This window comes from Drosophila navojoa, chromosome 5 (genome assembly GCF_054131105.1).
Source record: "Drosophila navojoa isolate 15081-1374.11 chromosome 5, UAZ_NAV_1.0, whole genome shotgun sequence".
NCBI lineage: Eukaryota > Metazoa > Arthropoda > Insecta > Diptera > Drosophilidae > Drosophila > Drosophila navojoa.
The window spans coordinates 1,691,077-1,708,893 of NC_142893.1; the positions used below are offsets into that span (position 1 = coordinate 1,691,077).

At 43.5% G+C, this 17,817-nt stretch overlaps 3 protein-coding genes across 3 annotated transcripts in view; 2 read left to right on the plus strand and 1 right to left on the minus strand.

Annotated features, from left to right (window-relative positions):
• NaCP60E (Na channel protein 60E) overlaps window positions 1-17,817 on the plus strand; it is a 37,641-nt gene that overhangs the window by 12,345 nt on the left and 7,479 nt on the right. The window contains 18 exon segments of the mRNA XM_089261914.1: window positions 4,858-5,066; window positions 7,867-8,075; window positions 8,148-8,558; window positions 8,757-8,976; window positions 9,037-9,171; window positions 9,228-10,035; window positions 10,098-10,312; window positions 10,372-10,542; window positions 10,604-10,797; window positions 10,859-10,961; window positions 11,030-11,158; window positions 12,366-12,593; window positions 12,658-14,816; window positions 14,890-15,217; window positions 15,285-15,385; window positions 15,932-16,106; window positions 16,213-16,509; window positions 16,842-16,996. Coding sequence (XP_089118040.1) covers window positions 4,858-5,066; window positions 7,867-8,075; window positions 8,148-8,558; window positions 8,757-8,976; window positions 9,037-9,171; window positions 9,228-10,035; window positions 10,098-10,312; window positions 10,372-10,542; window positions 10,604-10,797; window positions 10,859-10,961; window positions 11,030-11,158; window positions 12,366-12,593; window positions 12,658-14,816; window positions 14,890-15,217; window positions 15,285-15,385; window positions 15,932-16,106; window positions 16,213-16,509; window positions 16,842-16,996 — 6,247 coding nt within the window.
• LOC108653437 (uncharacterized) lies at window positions 587-2,244 on the plus strand. The gene is made up of 2 exons (XM_018103925.3): window positions 587-770; window positions 885-2,244. The coding sequence occupies exons 1-2, from the start codon at window positions 753-755 to the stop codon at window positions 1,974-1,976; spliced, it is 1,110 nt and encodes a 369-aa protein (XP_017959414.3). The 5' UTR covers window positions 587-752; the 3' UTR covers window positions 1,977-2,244.
• Tpc2 (Thiamine pyrophosphate carrier protein 2) lies at window positions 3,233-7,751 on the minus strand. Its single transcript, XM_089261913.1, has 4 exons — window positions 7,596-7,751; window positions 7,401-7,497; window positions 6,767-7,293; window positions 3,233-4,463 (listed from the first exon to the last, which is right to left on the minus strand). The coding sequence occupies exons 3-4, from the start codon at window positions 6,782-6,784 to the stop codon at window positions 3,462-3,464; spliced, it is 1,020 nt and encodes a 339-aa protein (XP_089118039.1). The 5' UTR covers window positions 6,785-7,293; window positions 7,401-7,497; window positions 7,596-7,751; the 3' UTR covers window positions 3,233-3,461.

Genomic DNA, 17,817 nt, shown 5'->3' on the forward strand with positions numbered 1-17,817 from the left:
AGCATGAGCAACGGCAACAACAATAAATAATGAAAATGTCGACAGGAGGGGTTCAAGCGCGGCGAGGGCAGCTGCACAACTTGCATATTAATTTGTTATTGTTATTGTTGTTGTTGGTGCTCCGTTCGATATACGATTTAAATAATTTGAAATTTTTTAACCAAACCAGATTTTCACTCTTAGTCAATGAAAGTGGAGCAATGGGCCCCGCGCCGGCCCTCTTCTGCGTGGTGCTGCAAGAGCGGAAGAGCTGCTTATGCTTTTCTTGTTTTGTTTCTTTTTCTTCGATCTTGATCTCGCGCACAAGTTTTGCAAAGGGCGCCTCGTCTCGTGTAAAAGGTCAACAACACTCAAAAAACGAAACGAAAACGAAAATGAAAACGAACGAAATGTAACGAAAGCACCTAACAGCAATACGCGACGGCCTTCAGTGAGCCGACTTCGTCTGCAGACTGCCTGACTACCTGCCTGCAGACGCACTCTCTGCTCTGCTTGCCCTCTGCCGCGCCCGCCCGCTCTCTCTATCTCTCTCTCCTCTCTCTCTCAGTGCTCTGTTGATAAGCTCTTGCACTTGCCACTGGCCAGCTTACATAACCCGAGCGCTGCTCAATTCGGCTGCTCCGTTAGTTCGGTTCGTGTATAAAACGCGCCGCTGCATCGTTAGCCGAATCATTTACAGTTTGTCGTTGTTCCAGCAGACGACACAAAGCAAAAACAAAGCCCATATCCTTTATCCAGTCAATCGAAGCGTTATGGCGGCGTATTTCATAGTGAGTGTTGTTGTTGTGCTGTTGCTGCTGTTGCAGCCCATCGCTGTGGTTGCTAACTAGTGCTATCTCTCTCTCGCTCTCCCTCCCCCCTCTCTCTATCTCTCACATGTGTAGCTGAGCGCTCTGCTGCTCGGCAGTCCCGCTGCATGGAGCAAGCCAACCTTTGGACGTGAGCACGTGCACATACGCATCCACCTGCCGGAAAGTGGCGGCGACGGTGGCCACGATCATGGCCATGGCGGAGGCGGCGGCGACTTTTCCGCTTATGAAATACACGATCAGGGTCATGGCGGCGGTGGATATGGCGGCGGTGGCGGCTTTGGCGGCGGCGGTGCTCCTCATGTGAGCACCTTTGCTGTCATCACTGAGAATCACGGCGCATCGCTAGGCGGCGGTCATTATGGTGGTTCCGGTGGCTACAGCGCCGGTGGACACGGTCACGGACACGACGACGGCAAACTGGCTGTGATCGCTGCTGCTGCAGGCGCTGCCGGCGGACATGGCGGTGGTGGTGGAGGCCATGGCTACAGCAGCGGCGGCGGCGGTGGCTCACATGACAGCGGCATCGCACACATCGCGGCCATTGCTGCCACCTCGGACTCCTCTTCACATGGCAGCGGCGGCTATAGTGGCTACAGTGGTGGACACGGCGCTGGTGGCTACAGCGGCGGCGGTGGTGGACATGGAGCGGCTCAAATCGCCGCCATTGCTGCCACCTCTGACTCCTCATCGCATGGCGGCAGCGGCTACGGCGGCTACAGCGGTGGTGGTGGTGGCGGTCACGATGATGCCCATTTGGCTGCCGTGGCAGCGGCGACTGCTGCGTCCTCGGGCTCCTCGCACGCATCTGGCGGTGGTGGAGGCTTCAGCAGCTATGCAGCGCCAGCCAGCAGCTACGGACCGCCAGCCAGCAGCTATGGAGCGCCAGCCAGCAGCTACGGACCGCCAGCCAGCAGCTATGGAGCGCCAGCCAGCAGCTATGCAGCGCCAGCCAGCGGCTGGACAGGAACCGGCTCCAGCTACAGCGGCGGCAGCAGCTACAGCACCGGCAGCAGCTACAGTGGAGGCAGCAGCTACAGTGGCGGCCACGATGATAGCCACATTGTGGCAGCAGCAGTTGGCGGCTCAGGCGGCGGTGGTGGCAGCGGCTACAACTACTCCCCGCCCACTGGCGGCTGGTCCGGCGGCAACTCCGGCTGGGCCTAGGCCAACGGCCGGCGCTGACCAACCCTGGTCGTCTAGTCTATGTTCATGTTCATGGCCCCCGCGCCCCATTGGAGATAATAAGTTATGATTCACTCACTGATCAGCATACCCATACGCAGCATCCATTTCAGCATCTTGCAACATTTACTCTTCGTATTTATGTAACCGACCCCTTTCACTCGCCCCCATAAAAGGGGGATTAACCCAAATGTTATGTCCATGTACAAAATAAAGTATGTAGTGTAATAATTTAAGAGCAAAAACAAAACTTGACAAACTTGAGTCTATCCAAAAGTCAAAGCCACAAGAGATTATGTCAGTCGAGGTGAAAGTGTAAGAGACGAAGAAGAAGACGAAGAAGAAGTAGGTGGTATGGGAGATACGAGATGGAAGGTGGGAGATTGGAGATGCCCGTTTAGCGATGAGCTGAAGATCAAGTTGAAGACGTAAGACGCGATGATGCAATGCAAATTCAAGAGCAATCATAATTATTAGTGCTAATGCCAATGATAATTATGTTAATTATCATTATTATAGAGTTGATTTATGTAACAATCAAACGAAATTTGGAGTTTGTAGATGAAATGTGCATAATAATGTCAGGCAATGTTAGAAATTGGGATTTTTGATATTCATTTTAATTAGATAAATTATTATCTGAAATGACGAAAAAATTTGATCAGCAGGGGTTTGAAGAAATAATATACTATGTATAGATATACATAATGTCTACATACTATAATAGGTCCTATGTCATTCTAGGGTATTAGACAGATGTTCAAATTCGTTTTTCATATATATATTTATATATATATCATATATAAACCTATTAAGCTGTCAGCCCAGTATCCAATAACCATACGCATAAATAAAACTATCTATCGGCAAAGTATCTAAATTTATGATTTAAGCGTACTTGCTGCAAGACTTGGGAACTATACGAACCAAATTATTATTGTCTAATGGATTCTATAGAAATTATTAATAATTATAATAAAAATTATTTTTGTCTAATGAATTCTATAGAAATTATTAATAATTTTAATACAAATTCATCAATTTTTTCCCATATTTTTTTCCATTTACAAATTTATTTTCTATGTATATATATGACATTATTAATTTGTTGAAACTTAAAATTTATTTTCGTTGTGTATAAATTAAGAGAGATTTGATGCATGGATAAGTCGAAAATGTTTAAAAACGAAAACAATGACAAAATATTTTTGGACAAGAAAATTCCGAATTTGTATATGTTTGATTTTTTTTTTTTTTTTGCTTTGCTTTGTGGTTTTCCTTTGCGTTTTTTTGCTATCGAAAATTGTTGAGTTTCCCCTAAGCTCCATATTTGTAGTATTACTATCCTATTCACTTCATTTGATTTGAACTCACATAAGGTTCTTCCTATCAATTTCAATTTCAATTTCATTTTGATTTTGATTTTCGTTGATTGCTTGCGCTTTGGTTATCCGTTTACTTTGAATTTTACTTTTTCGCTTTGTTCTTTTCCTCATTTTGCTGACGTTCGTACTGCTTGTAGGGCACGGTGATTTTGTTGTTGAAGTAATCGTAAATGGTAAAATAGCAGGCGGACATGACGCCCGACTTGAAGAGAGTGGGCCACATGCCCTTGTAGAAGCCGCGCACGCCCTCCTTCTCCAGGGTGCTGCGTATGCATAGCATTATCGTGTCGCAGAGCGGATTGACGCCGAAGCTCTTGCGGTCCTCCTGGAAGTGGCTGAGCATGGTGCGCTTCTTGATCAGATCGGCCGGATAGACCAGCACCTTGGCGAGGACGCCGGAGATGGCGCCGTTCATGAAGAGCAGCGCTCCCGGTATTTCACGCCGGACATGCTTCTCCTCCCGTATAAGGCTGATGATCTTGAACGTAAAATGGTTTAAGAATTTGTAGATGACGAAATTGGCACCCACTAGCGGATAGATCTGCACCAGGGTCATCATCATGCCGCTGGAGACGCCTCGCAGTCCCTCACGCTTGAATACTTTGTGCACGCCGGAGAGCGGCTTCAGAGTGCCGGCAGTCGTGCCCGGATCGGCAGCAACCACACGTGTCCGCACCACATCGAACGGCTGGGCAACCACCGTGCCCACACAGCCGGCCAAGCCGCCACACATAAAATATGACAGATGGACATTGTCGCGGCCAAATTTATACTGCAACATGGCCGTGTGCAGCTGCTCGTACGACCAGAACTGGACCAGGGCGTAGGTGATGCTCATCATTTGCGCCGGCAAATGGCCCTTCCAGATGCCGCGCAGACCCTCCTCCCGGAAGATGGACGAGAAGGCTTGCAGCATGCCGGCATATTTGGAAACGTTAGAGCGTTTCTTTAGTGGCTCCACCTGCAATTGGAATCGAATCTTCAGCACGTCGAACGGGTGCGCTACGAATCGTGTCAATGCACCTGAAACGCCGCCTCCGAGGGCCTGCAGCATTTGTACTTTCGCTGAGTTCGAATTGCTTGCCTGCGAGGGTTGAATTTTAAGTTTATATTAAACTAGTTTAGTTTATTCTGTTTTACATAGTCTAGAAATGATCAAAACTTTTGCACCCTGTGCTCGATTCGATATAGAAATAGACCCAAGACTTAACTGAAACTGTGCTCTCTTGGAATTTACGGGCGGTATAGCTTTTATTATAATTTCCTCGTCTATATGAAACGACAGCCTGTGTATTGGGGTCGTACTTTTCAAGTTGCCTTCCACGATGGATGGCAGATTTATGCCCCAGAAAGAGAAAAACACTTTATTTTAACTAAGATTTATGTGACACACTGTGTGATGTGCTTAATCATTTACTAACTTTAAGTTCAACTCTCTCTCTCTCTCTCTCTCTCTCTCTTTCTCGCACTGGTTGCAGTTGCCAAACAGCAAGTCGTTGCCTACACGCAAAAGTCGCAGGTCAAGCACGAGAATCGGCACATTCAGCTGGTGCGCGAATATGGCTTCCATCCGCGGACGAAGGCCTCCGTGGAGGATGGCGATGTATTGCCACGAAAGTTTGAGCCGTTTCCGGAGGATATGTACGGCAAGCCGCTCGAGGAGATTGACACCTTTATATATGAGGAGGTAAGCAAAAGTTCCCATGGGCACACACACACGCACACGTATTCACAACACTCATCTGCATATTAGCGTGGCAAACGAAGCAAAGCGAGAACTAAAACGAAAGCGAAGCAACTACAACAAGAAAGGCAACAAAATTTATTAAAATGCTGCATTTGGCCCATTGCCATTTCCATAGCCTTTAATTAATAACTCGAACAAACAAACAAACTCAAACAAACACACACACACACACACAAGCACACGACATACATACGTACACAGGGCAAACCCAAACCGTTTCAATGCCCCTATTCACAGTGTGCAGCAAGTGGCACAAGCGGAAATGGAACGCGCTGTCGTCGCCATTGTTGTTGTTCAAAAGTGCAAAATGCAACGACTTAATGAAAATGAATGCACTTTTTGATGCCAAAATAGAAAAAAAGTAGCAACATAAAAGAATACTGAGGTTAATGTAAATGCAAAACGGCTAGAGCAGCCCTCGTGGGGCCGCCACTTGAATAAGCGCCACGGATATCAGCATAATGTGCCACAAAAAAGGGCAAATAAAGTGAGAGTAAATTTAGCAACAGCTAAAGTAAAGAAATACAAATACAAGTACACACACACACACACACACGCAAGCACATGTACATATACAAACAGGAAATGGGTCAGGCAGAGAGTTTGCCTTAAAAATGGCCGAGCAGCAATGTGAGTTTTTTTTTTACGTGACTGCTAACTTAAACAAACTGCCAACGGCCGACAGGTGGAGCCAGCAGCTATACAGCAGCCCAGCCAGGCAGGCAGCAGGCAAGCCAACGAGCCGGACAAATTATAGGTGAACATGCAAGTTTACTCAAGACTTGGCGGCATTCCATAAAAAAAAGCACACACACACACACGTAAACGTGTTCTGACCAAATAATTCCACTGGCCTGAGTTGGGCCGTAGCGTAAACATGCATTCAAATGGCCATCAGGGCTGGCGTAAGTGTAACGTAATGTTGCCAGACATTTGAGCGCAAGCACGCATGGCAACGCCAAGGCGTTTGTATGTGTGTGTGTGTGTGCCTGTGCGTCGGTGTACACTAAAAGGGGAAACGGAAAATCAAAGTGCTTAATGGCATTTAATGGCACACTAAGCTAGCCAAAAGCAAGAGCAAACATCTGCAGTGGCATGTGATAAGAGACCAGCAGCATGTTTGCCAAAATGTACACAATCTAAGAACATATTTCGCCCCTCCTCCTCCTCCCCTCTTACACTTTATCTGGTTACAAGTGCTAACACAACTTTTCATTTTGCGCACACGCTTTTTCTTAAGCTGACTCACACACACACTTGCATACAGCTGCCCAGAGCATGCAAATTTACAGAGTACGCATACAAACACACACCACAGCTAGCTGGGGGCCATAGAAAGAACAAACTGCCGCCCCCAATCGTAATTTCTGCTTGTTACATTAAAATTTCTGCTTACACGGCTCAACGGTAAACGACCTTGGGGGCCGGAGAGAGCATTTGATTATCCTCAGCACACTTAATTGAAGAAATCAGCGCTAATGAACCTGCCATTCCCGCCCCGAGCATAAGGCGGGCTAACAGGCAATGCCAATCAGAATGTTTTGCTAACAAATCAATAGACGCTTCCGCCGTCGGACGTTGCTGATGGACCTTGCCCAACTGATCATATGCTGGGTGTTCGCCATTTGTCTGCTACTCACCTTTTTTTCCCTTCTCATCTTTATTCAGCGTAGCGCCGTTGCCGTTGTCCTGTTAGCAAAAAAAAGTCCAAATAAGGTTTTAGTAAAATCCAACCAAAACGATGGATATTCCGGCAGTGTTTTTGTACTTATTCTAAATACAATAAAATTCGCATTGTGGGCGGACTCCAAAAACTTCTTGGCAGCCTTTCAGATGACACTCACGCTTCCACAGTTCAGTTCCAAGCATATACAAGCGAGAGTCGACCCACACATGTGTACAAATATTTGGTTATGTTGAAAAAGCACGTTCTAAATACTTTAAAACTGATACCGATTTCGACTAATATTAACACAAAATTTTCTGTTTTTAGTTTTTGTGGAACGTTTTTAAACCAGCAATTTATTTAAGTTTTCTCAAATGGAAATTTCAAAGTGAATTTTAGTAAGCACATTTATTTTTCTGGTTGTCGAAAACTAAATTTGCAAATTACTTCGGGCTTCATTTTGCCCAGTCGGTATTTTTCATTTTTGTACGTCAGAAGTTCCTGAAATGGAAGAGAAAAACAGAATATCAGTATCACATGAGAGCCAAGCAAATAAAACAGCAAATGGAGCGCTAGCGCTCCGCCGGCCGTCTACAAGCGGTACTCACCACGAAAATGGTCGATAGCGGAATGGCAGGTTTACTTAGACCTTGCACGCATCTTCCTGCGCTTACGCTTCAACCTACGCATACGCTTCTTACGCCACTGTAAATACACAAGAGTACACAATCAATATAGTAATTGCTTTTTAAATATTTAATACACAATTTTTTCCATCACTGGGAGAAAATTCGAGATTTTACCTTAGCTCTCATTTTCCTTCTGCTTACGAAGACGGCCTGAGAACGAAAGAACGACAGTCGAACGGAAATCTAGCTGGCAGCTTCGCGTGGCCCGACTTTGACAGTTCACAAGTTATCGATAGGTCACATGACATTTGCTTAACATGAAAAATTGCTGTTGCATAGCGAGCAATTCTGTTAATTGGGGAGCACTTCTGTTAACTGGTGCTGCCAACGATAAAATGTTAAAAGCAACCCTAATATGGCGCCAATATTAACTTTTTCTTTACAGACATTTTGTGTGGTGTCGAAGCGTTTCCGAAAGAATTATATACATCGTTTTACGGGCACCAAAAGCCTATTCCTCTTCCATCCATGGAGTCCATGGCGACGAGTCTGTGTCTATATAGCAACAAATCAATTCTTCGACTACTGTGTAATGGCAACTATACTGTTCAACTGTATATTCCTAGCCATGACAGAGACTGTGGAGGAAGCGGAGTAAGTAGTCAGCTTTCGTTGATGATTTGATGGTCCTACAATCGTTGATCGATACTACTTTTAAATTTGCAGATATATCTTCCTGGCCATTTACTCAATTGAAATGGTTATCAAAATCATTGCCAAAGGCTTTTTGCTCAACAAATACACCTATTTGCGTAATCCATGGAATTGGCTGGATTTTGTGGTCATCACTAGTGGCTACGCGACCATCGGCATGGAAGTGGGAAATCTGGCCGGGCTGCGAACATTTCGTGTGCTCCGCGCACTTAAAACGGTATCCATTATGCCGGGCCTGAAAACGATTATCAATGCACTGTTGCATTCGTTTCGCCAATTGGCAGAGGTCATGACCTTGACCATCTTTTGCTTGATGGTCTTTGCGTTGTTCGCCTTGCAGGTTTACATGGGCGAACTGCGCAACAAGTGCGTGCGAAATGTGCCCACAGATTGGACGAATATATCGCATCTGGATTGGAAAATGTAAGTGCAGAAATAGCCTTAAAACTGATACTATCACAAGTGTGAACATAAAGATTTTAGTTTTATTCAAATGCAGTTTTTGCATTTTGTAAGCTATTTTAATAACACGATTATAAATGCTATGCGATTTATGGTATTTATTAAGAGTTCATGTACATTTATTCATACAGTTAACCACATGTTAATCCTCTTTTCCAGCTGGGTAAATGACACGGACAATTGGCTTTACGATGAGGAAGAGATGCCGACGTTGTGTGGCAATCTGACAGGCGCTCGTCATTGTCCGGTGGGCTACATGTGCATCTGTGTTGGCGATAATCCCAATCATGGCTATACGAATTTCGACAACTTTATGTGGTCCATGCTGACAACGTTTCAATTGATTACGTTGGACTATTGGGAGAATGTATACAATATGGTAAATAAACTCCTAAATTCTTCAGATATTCGTCTTGTCTCACGTATTGCTCTCTTATAGGTTTTAGCTACGTGTGGTCCAATGAGCGTTACATTTTTTACAGTGGTTGTGTTTTTTGGCTCTTTCTATTTAATCAATTTGATGCTGGCTGTTGTGGCCTTGAGCTACGAGGAGGAGGCGGAAATTACAAATGAGGTAAGTTATCCATAAGCAAAGAAAGAGCTGTGCTAAATCCTATCTTACTCTTCCAGGAGCGCAAAAAGGATTTGCTGGATCATAGAGATGATTCCACCTTTAGCTTTGATCCTTCAGTGCTGAATGTTAAGAAGCTCAATAAAAACAATAAGAAGAAAATTGATTCACGCAAGGGCGTGCTGCTCGCCTCCTACAGCAAAAAGAAGACGCGGCGAAAAAAGGGAAAGGGAGGCAAAGACAATATCAGCATTGGCAATGGCAACGGCAATGGCAATGGCAATGGCAACGGCAATGATCATGGCAATGGTAATGGTAATGCCAACGGCAGCAATGGCAATGATCATGAGCGATCGAAAGTGCACTCGGCTACGCCTAGTCCAGGACTGAGTCCGCGGCACAGCACCACGGATCGTCCTTCGGCTTTGGCGCTGCAAGCACAGCAGCAATACCAGCAAATGGAGCAACAGCAGAAGCAGCAGCAGCAAAAGAAACAGCTTGTCCAAGGCGAAGCAGCTGCAACATCGCAGCAGCGAACACGCATCAGCTTTAGAGAGGGTAGCGTTAAGAATCCCAATATGCTATATCCCTCGGACTATAAGGGCCAGCTAATCACAAGCAGTCGCCAGACGAGCTCCAATTCAAGTGGAGGCGTCAATCGAGAATCCTCTCAAGATGATTCGGGCGTGGTTGACGATCACGACGAACAGGAAACGGCCAACGAAATGGGGCATGTCTCTACAGTGGAGCTGGCTCTATCGCCACGCGAGGTGCGCCTTATCAAGTGCAATGGCAATATAGCGCGCATTAAAAATCACAATGTATATGCGCTGCATCAGGAATTCTCCTCCGAAGTGGTCGTCATTGGTTAGACAACAACTAAATTTATCTAGTTTCAATATAAACACTAAAGCTTATGCTCTTTTCAGATGATCTGCCTGATCGCAATTGTGATCGCTGCGTGCACTGCTGCGCGGATTACGAGAGCTGGTTGCAATTCCAGAACTGCCTTTATAAGGTAGTGCGTGATCCGCTCTTCGAGCTGGCTATTACGCTGTGCATTGTGCTAAACACCGCATTTCTGGCCATGGAACATCATGGCATGAGCGAAAGCTTTCGCAATGCCTTAGATGTGGGCAACAAGGTGGATATAATTGAAACTAGCTAAATCTGAGAAATTGTCTTATTGAAATTACTTTTCAGGTGTTCACATCCATTTTCACCTTCGAGTGCATTGTGAAGCTGATGGCTCTATCCAAAGAGTTCTTTCTATGTGGTTGGAACATCTTTGATTTGATCATTGTCACTGCCAGCCTGCTTGATATCATTTTCGAGCTAGTTGATGGGCTGAGTGTGCTGCGCGGTCTGCGCTTGGTAAGAAAACTTTTAGCATAGACTGACAGAAGCTTATTAACTACTTTAAATTCTATTGCAGTTGCGTGTACTGAAACTGGCGCAGTCTTGGACGACGATGAAGGTGCTGTTGAGCATCATTATATCGACAATTGGTGCGCTCGGCAACCTCACGTTGATCCTTGTTATAGTCATCTATATATTCGCTGTGATTGGCATGCAATTGTTTTCCAAAGATTATACACCCGAAAAGTTTGATCCAGATCCGGTGCCCAGGCAAGTTTACTTCTATATCCACTCATATGGAAATGTATGTAATAAAGTTATTCTCTTATAGATGGAATTTCAATGATTTCTTCCACTCTTTCATGATGATCTTTCGCATTTTGTGCGGCGAATGGATTGAACCACTATGGGATTGTATGCGTGCCGAAGAGGAGGTTGGATTTATTTTCTAGTTATATATAACTATAGTTGTATACTTTATGCCATATTTTTGCCATTACAGCAAGGTGCTTCCACATGCTTTGCCATCTTCTTGCCCACGTTGGTGATGGGAAATTTTATGGTTTTAAATTTGTTCTTGGCTCTGTTGCTCAACAGCTTCAATTCCGAGGAGCTGAAATCGAAAAAAGAGGCAAGTCCAATGCGTTTTCCACTTGGAAAGAGAAATGCTTTTCATATCTATTGTTATGTGGAATGTCTAAATGTCTATCCGTTAACTGTGTATGTGTGTGTGTGCCACTTAAACAAAAAAAAGGAAAACCCTTAAGCTAAAAACCGAACCGAGTCTTGAGCACAAGCGGAAAGCTTGTCATTAAAATCCAAAAACTAAGACCAACTACTAATATAAAACCTATATATCTCTACATATATACTCTATATACATCTATATGGTGTTTGCCTTGCACTTTGTATGCGTGTCGTTTGAGTGTGATTCGTGTGTAACTAGATTAACTAGATTAAGTACCTAATACTACATTCCACACAAAATGCATTAATAATACATTTGATGCCCAATTGAATTATACACTGAAAAGAGAAAGAGAAGCACTTTTTAACCGAAAAAGGTGTAACATACACGGAAGTAAAATTATTTAAATTCTCATCTTCACTCAAACACCGAACCTATTGTTGAAATTGTTAATGTATTAATTTTTGTACTTAATCTAAATATTTTTTATTCAATTTCGGCTTTGTACGAAATTTCATAATTTCGTTGATGGTATATCATTTGAACGTATGTCTATTGCATTTCCTATGATCAAAACCCTGTCTAAGTCTCAGTGTCTTAAGTCTTAATATGCACTAAAACTTTAATTGTATTAACTAAAAAACTAAAACTCTGTTCGTCAACTTTTGCACAATGCGTTAAAAACTTTTTAATACTAAAACACAAACACACAAAACACACCTAAAAAATACAAAAATAATAACCCAATATTTAAAACCACACACAAAAAACCGTTAAACAGATTTTCAAGAAAAAGGTAATTTTTTCAAACTCAAACTTTAAAAAACCTACTTAAACCAATTGTTTGCTATTTTTATTTTATTTAAAATGCTAAAAGTGAACTAAAAAAAAAAACGCCTGTACATAAAACCAATTATTAATTGTATTTGTTAAAAAAATATGCAACTAATTTTCTTTTTGTGTTTCTAAATGTTTAGCTTTTTGGCTGTTAGATTGTAAATTGTTGCATTGGACTAACTAATTCTATATATATATATGTGTGTAAATTGAAAAACAAAACCAAAAATGATTATTAGTAGTGTAATCTTTAGTTGTGCATATCCCATCTGTAAAGCAATTAAATCTAATGCCAATTCTTTGCTTTGTATAGGAGGTGGGCGAGGAGTCAAAGCTGGCTCGCAGCATAGAACGCGTGCGTGATTTGATAAGAAAGAAGCGGCAGGAGCGCAAGGATCGTAAAGAGCGTAAATTTGCAGAAAAGTTTCAGCAAATCGTGCTCGAGGCACAGCAGCAGGCGCACTCCGGAACGGTGGCAGTGAGAGAGATTGATAAGCCAGGTCTGCTGGAGGAAACCAAATTTCATAGACTAAGCTATCAGGTGAGTTGAGCTGAAGTAGCCAAAGAGAAAAGTTTAGTTTATACAGTTATCTCGTTGCCCACAGGAATCTATGAATCGTCCCGTTTCCGGCTCCGATTTTGGCTTTCAAATTCCACTCAACGATGGCCTGCACACCATAGTCGATGGCCTGGAATATGATGAGGAGCCGGCAACACAGCATCCGCAGCAACCTGTAGCTGATTCCCTGCCACCCACATATGAGTGCGCCATGCTGCATGCCTCGAGCAATGGCGTTGCCTCAAATCTAACGCCCTTGGCGGCTGCTGAACGCAGCCGATTACAGCATCAAATGTCCTCGGGCGTGGGCACACAACAGAATGATTCGCTGCAGAACGATTCGGCGACATATACGGAATCCATAGAGCTGCGTCTGCTGGGCCAATACAATTCCACAGATACAGATCCGTACGCCTATGCAGCGGATCAGCGCAGCGGCTCTCTGCAAGACACCGACGAAGCTTTCATCAAGTATCAGAAATCGCTGCTAACACGCTCGCCTAGCTATCGGAAATCCCTCGATCGCCTATCGCAATCCAGCGGGCAGTCGCAGCGCTCTCTGTTGCCCTCGCGCAGTCTCAAGTCCGAAGAGAGTGCTATGCGAAGACACTCCAGTGGGCACTCGCTCAACTCCATTTCACTGGAGCAGGATGAGCTGCTGTCACAGCAGGCGAATTTGCGCGAGGAGCTGCTCAATTGCGATCAGAAGGAATTATTTCAGTTTCTGCAAGAGGACGAAGAGCTCTTGGGCAAGAAAAAGCCCACGACGACAAGCAGCATCAAGTCGAATCTTAGCTATATCTCCAATTCCATAATGCAAACCCTGGACTCGAGGCACAGCGGCAGCCATTCCAATGGCCAGCAGGAAAGCGAGCCACTGATGGAACAGCACTCTGAATTCGACAATATCATACAGAGTTTCGAAAAAGAATTGGAAGAGATTAAGCGCTCGACTAGCTCGCTGGAGAGAAAGATTTCAACGCTCTCCGAGCCTTCGCCCGCAGCGGATGAAGCAACCAAAGCGATCATGGATCACATAGCGATCATAACTGGCGCCTCGGAGCGCACAGCTGCCGATGAGGTAGTGCATCCATTGAATCCCTACGATAGCTACGATCTGTCCACTGTGCCCCGACGCTCTCAATCTGTCAGCGCTGCCGCCCAGCGTCAATCCGTAAAGCTCAAACGGCGTAGCTTAGAGAAGCAGCGGAAGATCGACGAAGACTTTAGCATATCGAATGAAATACGCAAAATCTGTGATCAAATACACGCCCCCTTTGCAGCAATGGAGGCGCTGGCTGTAGCAGCGACCAGTGGCAGCCATCAATCCGGCAGCCAGTCGCCGTTCATGAGACGGAAGAACGATCCGTTTAGCGTGCAGTTCGATCGATTCAAGCGGCTGTCGCTGATTGAGCGCGTCGAGGAGCTGCCCGAGGAGGATAAGCCCATATCGACGCTGCGCATCGAATCGGAGAAGATGCCGCGCAAGTTTCTCAACAGCGACAAACTGCGCATGGACAGCCTCTCGCTGAAGAGCACCAATTCGTATGAGAACCTACTGATACAGAAGCAGATGTGCAGGGATGCTGCCAAGCAGCCAGCCACGCCGCCCACGTCTCTTAAATCGAGCATTGAGCCGCCGACACTGGCGCAAATTTCATCGCTGAAAGCAACACCGCCGCTGGCTGCTCTAACTGAGCACCAGCAGCACTATCATGCGACAAGCATACAGCAAACCACAACGCAAGCTGCCACAGCCGTAACGGCAACAGCAGCAGCAACAACAACAAAGGCTGCGAGCACGGCCGTGAGTAGTAAACAACGCCGTGCCGAGCATCCACAATCGACATTAGACAAAGCCGCTTCCTTTCAATCGGCACGCACCGAGTCGCACAGCTCCGGCACAGCCTCACATTTAGCTCTGCCCGGAATGGGCAGCAGCAACAACACCAATAGTCGCCAGCAAGAGCTGCTGAGAGCTTCGAGCAGCGAGAAGACTGAGCCGTCGTTAAGCAAACCATCGACGTTTGCACGACTCACCGAAAAACCATGGCATTGTCTGGTATCCTACGTAGACGATCTCACTGTCGGTGGGAGACGTAACTCGCAGGGCGCCTACAATGATCCCATGACTTTTCCGAGCTTTGGCCAGGCAAAGCCGCCAAAAGTGCCAGACGATTGTTTTCCACAAAAGTGCTACGAGCAGTGAGTGATAATGAATCAATATATAATATGTATATTAGCTATATTTTCATATGTTTTTGTTATTGTTTTGCAGCCTGTATTTCCGTTGCCCCTGGTTCATGTCCTGCATGGATACGCCGAGTGCCAAGCATTGGACACGCGTGCGTACGGCTGTCTTGACGGTTGTCGATACTCCAGCCTTTGAGTGGTTTGTGCTAGTGTTGATCTTTGCGTCTAGTATTACGCTCTGCTTCGAGGATATCTATTTGGATAGCAATAAGACTTTAAAGCGTGTGCTCTATTGGACCAATTTCTCCTTCTGTCTCATCTTCGTCGTGGAAATGGTGCTCAAGTGGTTGGCCCTGGGATTTTCCAAATATTTCACCAGCTTTTGGACTATACTCGACTTCATTATAGTTTTTGTAAGATCTCTAGTGATAGACTCTGTAGATGTATATATATACTTATGTGTATTTATTTGTGTTTCAGGTTTCTGTTTTCTCGCTACTCATTGAGGAGAATGAGAATCTTAAGGTTCTGCGCTCCTTGCGCACTCTGCGCGCGTTACGTCCGCTGAGAGCCATCTCTAGGTAAGTGGCCGACCGAGTTTTTCTAGGCTTAGGTTGCACCTAACTAACTGCTGAATCTGTGAAAGAGAGACTCAATTCTCTATCTAATGCTAATCCAAGTGTAAGCTCTCTATCTCTACGTAGGTTTCTACTTTCTTATAACTCTTATTTCTTTTAAAACTCAAATCAAATTAAATCGAATCGAATCGAAATCAGCGCCAAATGAGCTGTGCAGTGTTTAATACAATCTCGTCTTCTTTATGAATTTCGAATAGAAATCGATTTTTGTAGTACATATCTCCATAACTCCATATATCCATAATGTACATAGTCAACGACTCGTATAGTATCAATACTATCCTTTGTATATAAGCAGTCAACACTTGTAATATATATATATGTATACTCAATATATTTTGTGTAGTTCTTTTAGCAGATGAGAAAAGCACATTCCTAATATTATAATTCGGCCCTAAACTGTATTTTGTAGCTGTATACCCTTCCCAAAAAGAAATTATCCCATCCGTAACAGATTTTTTAGCGTTTCATAAAACATTTCTATTCCAGGTGGCAAGGAATGCGGATTGTAGTAAATGCTCTCATGTATGCAATACCATCAATTTTCAATGTACTTTTGGTTTGTTTAGTTTTTTGGTTGATTTTCTCAATAATGGGTGTACAATTCTTTGGTGGTAAATTTTTCAAATGCGTCAATGAGTTGGGCGAATTGCTGCCGATTACTGTAAGTATGCCAAGACCCATATCAGGATCTGTAATTATATTCTCCTCTGCATATGCATAGATCGAAAGTTTGATATAACATATTTCTGTTTTGGCTCTCCTTGTAGGAGGTCAACGATAAATGGGATTGCATTGAGCAAAACTATACGTGGATCAATTCGAAGATCACCTTCGATCATGTCGGCATGGGATATTTGGCTCTGCTGCAGGTGGCCACCTTCGAGGGCTGGATGGAGGTGATGGCGGATGCTGTGGATGCGCGAGGCGTCGATTTGCAGCCTCAGCGCGAGGCCAATTTATATGCGTATATTTATTTTGTTATCTTTATTGTGTGCGGATCGTTCTTTACACTCAATCTATTCATTGGAGTTATCATTGATAATTTCAATATGCTCAAGAAGAAGGTAAGCCATATGGCCTAAGTTCTTAACCAGACTAATCAATACTCGCTAACTGTGCAACAACTGTATATATTATAAATATAAAAGCAACTCTAAACAAGAATCCTCCTAACCTGAAAAAAAAACCAAAAAAAATAAAAAAATCATGTACAAAACAATCGATGTATAAACCCTGATTCCCCCTTCGTTCATTCAGTTATCGGTGTTCAATAACTAGTGTGTGTATTGGTGTTTATTTTCCTATATTGTTTTTCGATATAATTATATATGTGTGTGTATTGTATGTATTGTATATATAAATAAATGTTCATTCTATTCTCATCACTTTTATATAGTATGAAGGAGGAGTGTTGGAAATGTTTCTCACCGAATCTCAAAAACATTATTACACCGCTATGAAAAAATTGGGACGAAAGAAACCACAGAAAGTTATTAAGCGACCTATAAATCATTTTTTAGCTATGTTTTATGATTTATCCAATTCGAGAAGGTAAACAAAACCAAAAAGTTTTCTGCAAAAACCCACAAAAAAAAAAAAACAATTACTTTTGCTTAATCTATACTTCTATGTAAATTGAAAATATATAGTTTTAATTATATACTCTAACTGTTAGCTCTATAAACATAATACTCTACTACTGGCTAGGCATCGATACGATGTAGAATATTCTCTCTCTGTCTCTCTCTCTCTATCTCTCTAAATATATATCTATATAATTTTTGATTTGGTGATAAAATCCATTTGAACACTTCACATTCTCCGCATTTGACGATGTTTCGCTGGCTGTTTTGTTGGCTGCTTCTTTAGCGCAACCCGAAGAAGTCGCCCAAACGCCTATAAGCCATAATGCAACTACAAATCTTTTCCAATCCGATATGTTTATAGATGTTTTAGAGCACTACTACTACTACTACTATACGTATATCTTAATATAAATAGATGTTTCCTATTGCATTCGAAAAATCAAATCTAAACGCACTCTGTGAAGTGCGGGCATGCACTCTGTAAAGTAAAGTAAATAGTTAACAGAGCTAGTGGTCGAGGGTTGATTTAATCTTTGCAACTATTATTATACTACAAAATAAATAATATCGATAAGCATGAGTATAAACATAGAACTAGTCCTTAGTCGTATGCTACTCAAATATCTGTATATATATTTTGATAGTTGGATGTTCTTTGAGCAGCATCTGCACTTCGGCTCGCACGAAGTCTGTGTCTCTCTCATTTGTTCGAAACCTCTTTACTTATGTAATATCTGTTTGTAATTTCATATGTATGTAAACGATTGAATCGGCATCGATCATATA